Raw genomic sequence first — 13,851 nt, forward strand, 5'->3', positions numbered from 1 at the left:
CAGAACCGGAGGCTTTGATACCAAGTTGGAGTTTAGAGTAGTGAAGGAGAACAAGAGAAGTGTGAAAAAGGGCGAGTGAGAGGTAGGAGAAGAAAAAGAAGAAGAGAGGGTTTGGTGGTAATGACTTAGGGAGAGAATGAGTCCTCCCCTCTACTCATTCACTTGCTAATATTATATGGGAAATTACATACATACCCTCCATGCTAACATAAGGTAGACTAGGGAGTAGGGAGAAAAAAGGAAAGAAAAGTAAAAGTACAATACAAGAATAACAACACAATACCCAAAGTATCCTTGTTACATAAAACTCTAATAGGATCCTCCAAAGAATGCTATCCTCCACCATCGGAGAATATCACAAGTTTATACCTCTTGGCATGTAGTCACCCAAGCAAGAGATATTGTAGTGGGGAAAAAGAATTCCAGAAGTAGGTTCAATGGTAAAGGTTCTTAAGATGTTGTTCCTCCAGAACAAGAAAGAGAAAATAGGATGACTACCTTCCATGAGGAATGGATTACCAAATTACATTGGAAAGAGATGAATAGAACTCAACTCAACTCAGCCAAGTCTTATCCCAATTAAATGGATTCAGCTACATGGATCACATTCCACCATTCACAATTTCACATCAGAGATGAAAACCATGCACAAGAAAAAAAAACTCAAGGATAGATGTAACACCCCCAAAACCAGCCTAGGGTAGGGGCCATCACTCAAAACCACAAGATCGAAAAATGTTTTAGATAGTGAACCGAAATATAACCATAATCTCTTAATTCCAAATAATCCACATCATCATTACAAACATACATAGCGAAAGACTCACATAACCAGAAATCTTTATCCAACTCAAATGTCTAAATTTCGGTGTTGGTGGCACTACAAATAAAAGTGAAAGTAATCTCAAATACATCCCAACTATTCAACTCCTTAAATAAATCAAAATATCTGAATTAAAATCCCAGGTCATTTGCACTTGTTCCAACTACAAGGAATTCAAGTAAAATGATCAAACATTCTAAATCTCTCTCTTCAACAACCATAGTGTACTTTTCACACCAACAAGATTCTTGCTCAACGTCATTTGGAAGATTAGTAAAAGGGTAAGTTTGGGAAAGCTTAGTGAGTAAGAGGAAACATAACCATATATAGGTTAAAAGACATGCATTTTCTTCTAAATAAATAAATCCAAATAACCTTTCATGTAAACATTTGAATTTGCAGATTAAAAACACTTCAAAATAACACAATTGAAAACTATCATGCCATGCTACTTAAAAGTTCATAAAACATCCATTAAAACACCAAAAACTTAAAATCTCCATCAATTTCTATTGTTTTAAATCATTTGGTAAAGTATTCTCAAAGTGAACTACTAATAACACAACATGAAAGGAAGGAGTCAGTGGACTTGGCTCACGTAGTCTGGTATAAGGCTCCTATAGAGGGGAAAACCTTGCCCTTATGTAGCGGTCCACCTCACCATCTTCCCACTCTGACCCAATCCAATCTGCCCAATGAGCTAGAAGTCAATGGGAAACTCACGTAATCCGGTACAAGGTTCCCATGGAGGGGAACGCTTGCCCTAAAGTAACGGTCTGCCTCACCACCCTTTGTTCTAAACTCGCACCAACATCAACCCCTGTTGGCAAGGGTAGCAGTCCAACGGTACACAGACCATAAAACATTTAAAAGTCTCATCATGCCATTATAACACATACATGCATTTTATTCACAGTAAAATAAAAAAATATTTCAAAACATTCATGCTATTTCAAATCATGCCATTTCATACAAACATTAAACAAAGAGTGATTTATATAAAATAATACATATAGGTTTTGTTAGTCTCACTCACCTTAAAGTCTTCCTTAGATCAAATGTCCTCAAGATGCTTTGATCCAACTAAAAAGAGTCTACATAGGGGTAAAACAATCTATCTAGGTGGGGTTCTTAACAAGTAACAAGACCCACACACAAGTTCTTAACATTCCTTACACCCCAAATTTCAGTGCCCAGATTCAGTCAGAATCTGCACACTAAACTTAAAAATTTCAGAACAAATGCATCCAGAATCCAAACGATTCCAATCATTTTCAGGGTTAATATAGCCTTAAAAATATTTATCCATACTAAAATTCATGTTTCGTCTCATAGTATAGGTCGGGTTCTTAGGCTCATCTTTACACTGCTACTGATTATGCCCTGCAGCCATAGTACAAAAACTCATTAAAACTCAATCGAGATTTCGAGAATCTCGAGTATCTCGGTCTGACCGAAATGAAACACTACTTCGAAATGAAAAAATACAATAACTCAGTCGAGATTTCGGTCATTTCACAAAATTTCGGTATTTTGTAACATCTCGCCGTAATATCGGTAATATGTTACAAACCCAAGTTATAAAATGTAAAAATCTCGTAAGTCTCGGTCGAAATTTCAACCAAGAGCTCACAAGGCGTGCTTTTTTCATTTTCTTCCACCCATTTCTTCCTCCATCACTTTTCTATGGTGATTTTTGAACCGGCCTTCAAATCTTAGCCGCATCTAGGGACGTAGTGGATCGTCTTTTGTGGATGACATCTTCCCCTACCCAACCCTCCAGCTATACCCGTACATGCTCCCAAAGCCTTCATATCACAGTGGATCAGTGGGTAGTCGTGGTTCTTCACACTTTGGTGATCCATATCCTAGGATAGGTTACCTTCAGCATATTGATGATGCTATTTACATGGTAACTGTGGATGACTACAATCGTTTCTTCTCCCAGACTATGACGTGGCATTCATATGTCCTACAGTCAGAGAACAATGCACGTCAGCTCCATCGGACTATGAGTGGGGTCGATCCTGGACGGCAGAGTAATAATTATTAGTAAACATTTGAGTCACTTGATGACTACTTGACTTGTATTGAGAATTTGGGATATTGATGCTATTGACATATTGTACTTAATATTATGACTTATGAGTCATTGAATTTATGTTTCCAAGTGAATTTACTTGTTTGAATTGCTTATTAGTTATTATGTCATCTAGTATTTAAAGTCTTAAACAATGTGTATGTGTAATGCATGTGTAATTAACTAAGTTATACATTAGGATTCGTCCGTATACTGCCAATCAATGGTGCAAATCCAAAACACCACTTTCGATAACTATTTTTGCAAGTTGAACATTTATGTGTTTATATAGCTTAAATAGGGTTTCCATGAAGTTTCAGGCCTTAACTTGGCTAAAACCCACCGAAATGACCTACCGAAACCTTGCAAAAAAAATACAATATTTCGGATATTTCAGTCAGATTCCGAAATACCGAAACGAAATGAGATTTTAAACATTGTCTGCAGCAGACCAGATTGGAGTTTGCTATTTTTGGGCATATCAAACAATCTCATATTAATCCCATTTTCCAGTATTAAAACAGACATAATAATGGCCTTACCCACCAAAAATCAGCTCTAAATTCAAACCCTAGGTCAGGTTTCCATCCACTTCTTTCCTGAATTGGGATTCTGTCCCTGACAGCACATCAGACCCGAGTTGGAATTATCAGACATACCAAACGAGCTCGGTTGCAGCTCAAATTTGACATGGTCATCAATATACATGTTATCCTTATCCATAAAAAGTTTGAGACCCAAACTCCTTCTCTGCTATGAGCCATACACGTTTTACCACAGGTGGACAGATTGTGCCAAAAGCAGAGAATTCAGATTTAACACTCATACATGCATCCGAAAATAGGGTTCCATCATTGCAACCCTCAAGACATCAAAACTGATCTCAAACCCCATAAATCCATAGCATAATTATAAAATATAAATCTAGGATTTCAAATAACATACCGAATTGCCGAAATCGTTAAAATCAAACCAACAATCGGTGGTCTTGGTCTTGAATCAACAATATACCTTCTCTTTCCTCTTCTTCTTTGAATCTAATAGTATGCACAACCAAAATACCTTTCAAATCAGTGTTTACATTATTTGAACTACTCATTGGACTTAGGACTATCAAATAAAACTCCAAATCTCATGCTGAAATCATACCCGAGATAAACCTAGGTTCAAAACATCACAAATCCCTCATTTGCAGCCACTATACTTGAAATTACAGAGATCAGAACTTGGATCACAGCTCCAGCATCACTTTTAATTAACAAACCAGCCTTGAATCATCCGTCGTAGTCCTCTTGGAGCACAATCTCTCATATACCTCTTCTTCTCAAACTTCCTTGCTCTCTACGGTTTGGGGCTGAAGTAGTGTTTCCCAACAAAAAGATAGTATCCCCTTTTTTTTTCTATGACTTGGTCCCCAAGTCACTAAATAAAGGGGAAGAGACCATGATAGATCCTAAGCTGAGCCTATCGTGGTTCTCAGCACATTCTATCTCTGCTGTCTCTCTCCTTCTCTCTGCTCTGTCTCTCTTCTATTGAAGGTACTGGTTACTGATCTTGGGTTTGTCACAAGTATTAAACCAACAAGATGTCAAAGTCCATATCGAAGTGACAACAGGAGTATCAATGATGGATTTTAGATTGTATCATCCATATTTTTGTATAGTAATTCTACGGCTCATCAGTATGTATCTTCAGTAAATTCTTGTTCTCAGGCTGTGTTTGGTTGCAATCCAGGCAAGGTTTTCCAACAAAATGTTTCCCACCTCTTTTGTTGGACAAATTTTATGGGAAGCACCTACCCAAAATTGTTATTAGAAATTTAGTATTAATCTTCCTTTCCTAGGGTGATGTCCTTTCCAAAATTTTTGGGTACAGCTTCCTTTTTCAACCTTTCCAGGACAGCAACCAAATGCTGCTTTAATGCAATAAACTCATCTTATTTTATAAGGGGAAAAAATAAGAGAAAAACAAACAAAACCGTGTGAAAATCTTAAAGGAAAGCCTGTCAGGCACTTTGAAGATTTTTGTAATTGTAGGTGCCCTAAAGGCTTTTAAAGAAAATAGAAATTCTATAGTTTTCAAGATGCTATAATATCATTGATTATCTTAGAGGGATAGCTCAGGGATGGATTTCTCACATATTCTTTAGGAAGTGGGACAATTAAGGATTTTCTAGCTAAAAACTGGCAAAAATATAAGAACTATATTGCTCAAGTGGCTAAATCATTTGCCAGAAATCCAATACCTAACTTATATCTCATAGAGAAGGAACCAAAGAGGAACAAAATGACTATAAAGAAGATATTCCAAAGTTTATATTATGTCTCCTTGATGCAAACCCGAGAGGGTAAGCAAGCAAAGATCGAATCTGGAAGAGAATGAAGATAAATATATAAGTTGTAGATGCAGATAGATAGGTAGCAGCCTAGAGTCCCACTAGTTTCCCAGCCATAGGACTCCCACCTAGGCCAATCCGCAGGAGTCCCACCTGGGTTTGCTGAGTCCCAAAGCGCTTGTATCTCACAAGAGTTTCTCGAGAGAGGATTTTTCACAATGTTCCGGATGCTGTAACAGCAACCCATGAATTTTCATTATATAGGAGGGGGGGAGAAGAAGAGGCTGTTGTGGCCTCTTGGTTACATCAAAAAGTATTAAATGCACTCTTAGAACTCCAAACAAGAAAAGGAGTTCCAATACATTGATCCTATCTCCCATACATAGAAAACAAAACCCAATACATTAAACCCCGCCCCCAATACATAGGAAACATAAACCAAGAAAATTAACTAACTTTTGGAATTCTAAAAGACACACCAAGAATACCAATAATCTTCTCCAGCAACTGTTCCAAAATAATGGACCCAAGTGGACCAAAAAAAGAACCAAATAAAATAAACTCAGCAAGGCCAGGTCCTGGCCAGCCTATCCGCACGGTATGTGCTTGGCTTGGTGCTGGTCTTGGACCAACATATGGACCAGGTTGTGGAAAAGAACCTTGTTAGCCAATTTCTACCTGCATCACCCTTTGCAAGCAAAACATTGTAATAAGAACCTGGTTTAGTACATAAGAAACTTGGAAGAAGCTCATAATGGAAAAGACAAAGCAAGGGATTGGCTAGGAATTTTTTTTCAATATTGACAAATATCTGATGCAGGTCTGAAGAGTTATGTTCAAAAGAAGAAGAAGAAGTCAAAGCTGTCCAAGAAGAATTAGTGCTAGTAGTTAGTTGCTTCACTTAGTTTTTATTTTGATGTAATAAGTTGAACCAGATCAGAACTGGTTGAACCAGTGGTTCAATTTAAGCAGTCTTTTATTTAAGGGTTAAATACACATACCCCTCTAAAATGGACCTAATATTCATCATGCACCCCTAAGGTTCTGACAATTCCACACGAATCCCTTGAAAATTTCACGTACACCCCCTACTTTTCCACTTAAAGCCATTTAAGTCCACGCCGTTAATATCAGGCGTTAAATGCTAATGGATCAGGCGTTATGTACAATTATACCCTCGCTAGGGCATAATTACCACAATAACCTTAACTTAAAAACATAAACCACAAAAGTTGAAAAAGATTTTACCCAAAACAACCTTCGCCCTTTCCCTTTCTCAATCTAACAATCCTCAACCTTAGTTTGAATAGCTCGTTGGAGCTCAGCGGCGCCCCTTCATCTTCTCCGTTGGAATAACTCTTTGGAGCTCAGCGGCGCCGGCAATGTATCCTCTCTATTTCACTCTCCCATCTCTCTCTATCTTTGACCATCTTCTAGTTAGGGTACGAACTGAAACTGTCCGTCCTCACAGAAATGCCTGATTTTTTCTAACTTGTTCTCCTCCCACTCCTGCTCCCGCTCTGGAATCTGTTTCTGAGGAAACTATGAAGTCTAGCTCCTTCAGTTCCACCCCAGGCCCATTTAATGATAAATGACACTAAAAACAAAGAATCGAATTCAAGATAGAATAGAGAGATTGCGAGAGAAAGAGATCTGAAATTACTTGACCATTTTCAAGAATTCCACAAAAAATACAGGTTGGGAAAATGGAGTTTAATCCATCTGTTCTCTCATTTGCCTTTCTCTATTCTGAATTCAACAATTTAAAAAATTAAAGATCCTGCGCATCAGGGAACCAAGTGACAAATTAGTTTAATTTGCAGGAGGAGGGGGTGGGGGAGAAAGGATAAAAAGAAAAAAAAACGGGGACCTATCACAATTTCTTAAAGAACTTACATAAGAAGACAAAAGGATGTTATAGAAAGATACAGAGACTGGAGAAAAAACATAGGAGAGTAGGAGGTTGCAGGAGCTAAGGGCACCCCTCATACAAGCACATCACCGTCTCGACATCCTCTGCATCTTCTGCTACTGTAGCTTCAGCTGCGGAATCAATCACGTCGTCCACTCAAAAGGGGAAGGGCAAAAAGGTCTTTTCAAATGGGGGTTTTCCCCCCTGCCCCTGTATGAAATCATTATTTCTGACAAAAGGGGAAGGGCAAAAAGGTCTTTTCAAATTAAGAACAAATAGGGCAGGGGAATAAGGTCTTTTCAAATTACAAGGGTGGTTAAAAGAAAGGGTAGTTTGGCCAATAAAAAAAAGTTTTTAACGTCTAACGCCTGATATTAACGGTGTGGACTTAAATGGCTTTAAGTTGAAAAGTAGGGGGTGTAAGTGGAATTTTAAAGGGGTACATGTGGAATTGTCAGAACCTTAGGGGTGCATGAGGAATATTGGGTCCATTTTTGGGGGGTATGTGTATTTAACCCTTTATTTAATTGTTTTAGTGGTCATGTGACAACTTAAGTAGTCACATGACCTTTTAAATGACTATGTAGTATAGCTTGGCTAGGGGGGAATCTTTCCTTCTCCTAGGCTGGTAACGAAAAGCCCTTTGGCCATTATTAATAAAGCTAATTCGTTTGGGGGGGGGGGGGGGTCACCTACCTCTCACAATTTGAAAATTTGCTCTAAGCTGCTCTGCAACTTTGTCTTCACTACTGAAGATTGTCTTGTGTTTGATCAAGCCAGGTGGGATTGGTGTTTTTGATCCAATCGACACCTTGTGCTGTGAAGCCCGGGTGGTTCTTTTGAAGCTCTACATTCAAGTTCTAGTTCAAGTTCTGGTTTTTCTTCAAGGACCTTCATTCAAGCAAGCTGCTGTCCAAGATATTCTTCAACAACAGTGAGTTTGAATCAACCCAAACCCCATCCATTCTTCTTCTAATCCTCTAACAGCCCAACCCTAGATTTCCCCCTTTGTTTTCTTGTTTTCCCAAAACCCTAAGATCTCCCCAGCCCATTTCAGCAATAGAAACCACTCCAAAATTGGATCGAATTCTCCTCTGCCCCCATAGAGAACTCGATCCAAGCCAGGTCCCTTTCTGACCACTCTAAACCCTAGAAATCCCAAATCTCCCTCTTTACAAAATCCAAACCCTAACCACATTCCCTTGCTGCCGATTCATTCCAGCACCCTTCCATCCATTAATTCTTAACATAACCTTCACTGGAAGACTCCCCTACATCAACTAACCCTAACCCTACCATCAAACCCTAGACCCCACTAAACCCTAACCCTAATTTTGATCAAAATCACCTATTTTGACCTAAGCGAACTACCTGTTCAGATCAGATCCTGATTATTGGTTCCTAGTTTGATTATTCAAACCTAGGACTACATAATATCATTTGCATAGGTGATTGTGCTTGTTTGTACTACCGAGAACCTTGAATCAGTAGCTTCAACAACACTTCGGTTCCACCTATTTCTTTTTCGTATCATTAAAGAAAACTAGAGGTGTATAACTATATTAACAATAACCCCGAGGGATTTATTTCATTAATTATCAGTATGAACCCTATCTACATATGGAATTTTTATGATTGAAGATAATGTAGATTCATACAGAGGGGGTCTTTGAGGAGCTTCTCATTGTTAGTTCCAACATCAATCATCACAGGAAGCACCTGTTGAGAGAAAACAAAAAAATTTGAACTTCCCTGGTATAAAACTCACTGCAAAAGTAATCAGGAACAGGAAAACTCCGTATATTACAACTTACAAGCATTGGTTATGAGTCATTTCCCATTCCTTAAGCAAACCAAGAATTCAACAGAAACAGACAAATAAGATCGACAACAATTTCAAAGCATGTCACTAGAACTAGTTTATGAAAAGTTTTAAGAGATCACACTATAGTGCCAGAAGTTGGAAATCAATTTGAATTCAGGCAAATCAAGGGATATTTTAGACATATACACAGAAATAGTAACCTACAGGACCGGATTAGAGTACAACCATTTTTTATTGGTATACAGTGTCCATAGACCCTCCCCAGACCCCGCAGTGGTGGGAGCGTCGTGCACTGCATACGTCCTTTTTTATTCAGTATCCATAGACCAAATGACAGATGAGATAACTGGTTTTGGAGAAACATAGTTCTAAAGCTCGTCTCAACTCGGCGAAATCTCGGGGAGTTTCTCAGTTTTCTAAGAAAATGAGACAAGATGGCATACGGTACATAAAAGTGCAATATCTCGGCGAGATCTCAGATCTCGGTTTGGATCTCGGTTTCGACCCATATTTTTACCCATCTACCACTTAAATACCCCCGGCGAGTTCTGTCCAAAACACCTAAAATTCTCTCTTCTTCCCAAAACCGAGACCTCTTCTTCCTAAAACTACTTTGTTACTTCATTTTTTGGATGGATTTCAAGCCTTGAACTGTGATTCAGCTGCACATTTGAAGATTCAACTCCACTTTTGCAAGATTCATCACAAATATGAAGGATTTTTCAAAGGTAAACTATTTTTCCCCAAATCTATTTTTTTCAAAACAAATTGTTCAATCCTTGGTAGATTCATGTCATTTTAAGATATGTTACACAACTTTGGATGATCTATCACTTGATGGAGTCCGAAATTTTTTTCTGCTATTATTTTTTTTTATTATATTTTCTGCAAAATAAATGATTTTTTTTTAAAAAGAAATTGAAAAAAATAGGATGAATAATGATTGTTTAGAAGTAATTTTCATGTATGTTGGACAACTTTGGATGCTCTACAGCCTCATGGAGTCATTTTATTTTTTCACCCATTAAAAAAATTATTTTATTTTTCAGAAATAATAAATATATTATTAAAATTGTAAAAAATATATATAATATTAAGAAAAAATACCTGTTTTGTTGGAAAATTATGCACAACATATGTAAATAATTTCCAACTTCAAATGGTGCCAAATACATCATTACATTATAATATTTTATACTTTAAAGTATAAATATTTTTAATAAAAATTCTAAATTTTATTTTTAATTAAAAAATAAATACTTGGTTTAGGGGATAAATAAGAGATAGTTATTTGATTGTTCTAGTAGCTTAACATTATGTTTAATAGTTACGAAGATAATACTTTAAGTCTTTAATACATTATTTTAAGTCTTTAATACATTACATTAAGTCTTTAATAGTTACTAATACATGTTTTTTTATGTAACAGTGTAAAAACTAAGACATTTCGTACACAATGGAGGATATAGCATGGCAACATAGAGTCTTGATATCTGAGGATAAAAAGAAGTTCAAGTGTAACTATTGTGGAGAGTTGCTATCTAGAGGAGCCACTAGGTTAAAACAACATTTGGCTGGTACTAGTAAGGACGTTACCTCATGCAAAAATGTTCCGAGCCAAGTGAAAGTGACTATAGCCCAACACTTGAGCGGAGGATGAGCAAAGAAAGCTGAGAGGGAAAGATGACAAACAGAGTTTGATGAGGCAATGTTAAAGAGGCCTAGTGTAGAGATCCATGGAGGAGATAATACTAAATTTAGGCCTACACCTTGTGAGTTTGAATCAGAGGCTGACTGGAGAATTTACCAGCAGACTTTGGAAGAGAGTAGACAAAGTTTGCATTATGAGAATATGAGAAGATATGAGCAGGCAAGAGGAGCTGGTGGATCTGGCTCAACTGCACCAGTGCAACAAGATGAGAGGAGGAAAAGCACAGGCACAAGACAGATCCCACGGCCCCCAACCCGACCACGAGCACATTCCCCAGATCCCATTTTTTAGCAGGATCCATCTACTTTTAAGCAACAAGATGCCTACCAGCCAACCATCCCGCAAGTATTTGGTGGTAAAGAAGAGGAAGCACGGAAAGCCTTAAGCAAGTTCATGTTATACAATGGCATTCCAACTAATGTAGTATAAGGAACATACTATCATGCATTCCTTGACAGTGTAGGGAGGGCTGGCCCAGGATGGAAGGGGCCTTCACCACATGAGTTATATAATATATATTTGCCTCAGGAGGTAGAGGAGCTGAAAGAGTACATTGAGGGTCTGAAGCCAAGGTGGGAGATGTATGGAGTTACCCTTATGGCTGATGGTTGGACTGGACCTACTAGACAGTCCATTATCAATTTCATGGTGAGTTGCAATGGGAAGACAGTATTCTTGAAGTCTGTCGATGCATCGAAGCATATAAAGGATGCATCATACTTGTATAAGGAACTGAAGCTAGTAGTGGATGCGATAGGACCAAAGAACGTTATCCAAATTGTGACGGATGACGGTTCTAACTTTAAAAGGGCTGGAGAGAAGTTGATGAACAAGAAGAGTAAGAGGATCTGCCTCTTTTGGACTCCATGTGCAGCACATTCCATTGATTTAATGTTGAAAGACATGGGGAAGAAAACATTGGGGGCAAGTGTGGTCAATAGGGCAAAACAAGTAACTACTTTTGTATATAACCATGGTTATGCTTTAGCCATGTTGAGGGAAAAATGCAATGGCGATTTAATAAGGCCTGATGTCACTCAATTTGCCACCAATTACATTGCATTGAAGAGCTTTCAAACGAATGTGGTAGGTCTGAGGTCTATGTTTGCAAGTGAATAGTGGTTTGGTTGGTATGGGTCTAATTTAGAAGAAGGGAAGGCAGCACAACATACCATTGCAAGTGACCAATTCTAGAAGGACCTGCATAAAGTTGTTGCCATATTAGAGCCAGTGGTGACAGTACTAAGAATGGTTGATACAGAGAAGAAGCCTACCTTGCCCCACATTTATACTGCCCTTCAGAAGATGAAGGAAATGGTCAGAGCTGTGATACCCCGAAGTGCAAGGTCATACACGAACATCATTGATGCGTGGTGGGTGAAGCACTTGAGTCATCCATTGCATAAAGCTGGTGAGTTCAACACTTCAACATACTTTACACTTTACATGAGTTTTTACATTTACATATTCAAACTCAAAAGCATTAAGTCACTAATAAGTTATATTCTTGGTTTCCACTTTACCAGCATACTATCTAAATCCAAAGTAACAATACTCGCATAATCTTGGGCTAGACACAAAGTATTTAGTGGCAGTTCAAAATGTTATTGAGAAGTTGGAGCCCAACGCCAAGACACAGGCAGAGTAAAATGATGAGGTGAGAGTATGAGACTTGGTACTTTGGTAATAAGTAAAGGAATGTAATTACTAAGTAGTAAATACTAATGCCTCTAACAATGTTTGGAATTTGAAATGAAAACAGATCCAAAACTTCAAAGAGGCCTCAGTAAGTTTCAGTCGAAAAGCTGTACTGGAGGGTAGACAAAAGTTAGACCCTGGTAGGTGGCATGACATTACATTTATGAATTATAATTTTATCCCTTTAGAATGTGCATATTCTTAATATTCTATATTTGTAATACAGCCGACTGGCGGGTGCTTTATGGTACAAGTTCACCCAACCTGCGGAAGATAGCAGTGAGAATGCTCTCACAAACTTGTTCATCCTCCGGATGCGAGCGCAATTGAAGTACATTCTCATTGATCCACTTGAAGAGGCAGAACAGATTGGGTAACAAACGACTGGAGCAGCTGGTATATGTGCATTACAATATTAGACTAAGGATGAGGCACATACGTAAAGGAATGGACACCAATGAAAAAGAATCCATCGAACTAGTCAACATTTTCCAGGAGGACTCTGATGATGATGAGGATTCCCTATTCCAGTAGGTGAGGGATCGTGATACACCAGATATGGATCAACTTGGGGGTAGGCCCGACCCCACCATTGCGCCCGTAACCGGTACAGATGTTGATGACTATATGCCGCAAGAAAGGAGTGCACATTCAGAGTCACCGAGACCTTTTGAGGCTGCAATAGGAAGTGCTACTGATGATGATGATGATGATGGTGGTGGTGATGGTGATGGTGATGGTGGTGATAGTGATGGTGATGGAAGTGATGGTGATGACCATGCGAAGTGGTTGTTATTATGATGATCGTCATGAGGGGATGCGTAAGCAGTACCAGCATGAGGTGGGAACGCAGGCAGACCCTGTACGTTACACAGGTGAGTCTCAGTTTACGCATGCCACACAGGATCAAGACAATGGTGGCCACGCTACGCACAAGAGAAAGAAGGGTCACAAACAATCACAGGCTCAGGATGATGACATGAGTATGAACACCATGCTTGCAAGTTTCGGAAGCATGAGTATAGATACTACTAGTGAGCGACAGTCGTGGCATTCATCTCAGCCTCATCATGACTATGATTATGGCCAGGAAAGCACCGGTTCCAAATATAGTGGCTATGGTCAGTTTGGGCAGTCAACACATGAGTTTGACAATCAAAGCACTGAGTCTAGTTTTGGGCCCATATTCCCAGTCCCAAACTAGCCATACCCATACATGCCTCAATATGACAGTAGCAGTGAATCTCACGCCTCAAACCAACCACCTCCGCCTCTTCTATACCCTAGGATAGGGGAGTTGAAATATGTTGATGACAACACTTATATGAGTGTTGTGGCAAACTATGTGCAAAAGTACAACATTATGACATGGGAATTCTATGTGGATATGGTTGGGGTTAAATACATTAATATATCACATTTTATCTAACATTTGTTTAAAGATTGATGTATTGTACACTTTAACAT

General features: G+C 38.5%; 1 protein-coding gene across 3 annotated transcripts in view; it reads right to left on the reverse strand.

Annotated features, from left to right (window-relative positions):
- LOC122669090 (NAD-dependent malic enzyme 62 kDa isoform, mitochondrial) overlaps window positions 1-13,851 on the reverse strand; it is a 97,080-nt gene that overhangs the window by 61,435 nt on the left and 21,794 nt on the right. For all 3 annotated transcript variants that reach the window (XM_043865766.1, XM_043865755.1, XM_043865746.1), the window contains exon 6: window positions 8,809-8,869. In XM_043865766.1, the coding sequence (XP_043721701.1) occupies window positions 8,809-8,869 (61 nt within the window). The remainder of the gene's footprint in view (window positions 1-8,808; window positions 8,870-13,851) is intronic.

Source organism: Telopea speciosissima, chromosome 1 (assembly GCF_018873765.1).
Source record: "Telopea speciosissima isolate NSW1024214 ecotype Mountain lineage chromosome 1, Tspe_v1, whole genome shotgun sequence".
Lineage (NCBI taxonomy): Eukaryota > Viridiplantae > Streptophyta > Magnoliopsida > Proteales > Proteaceae > Telopea > Telopea speciosissima.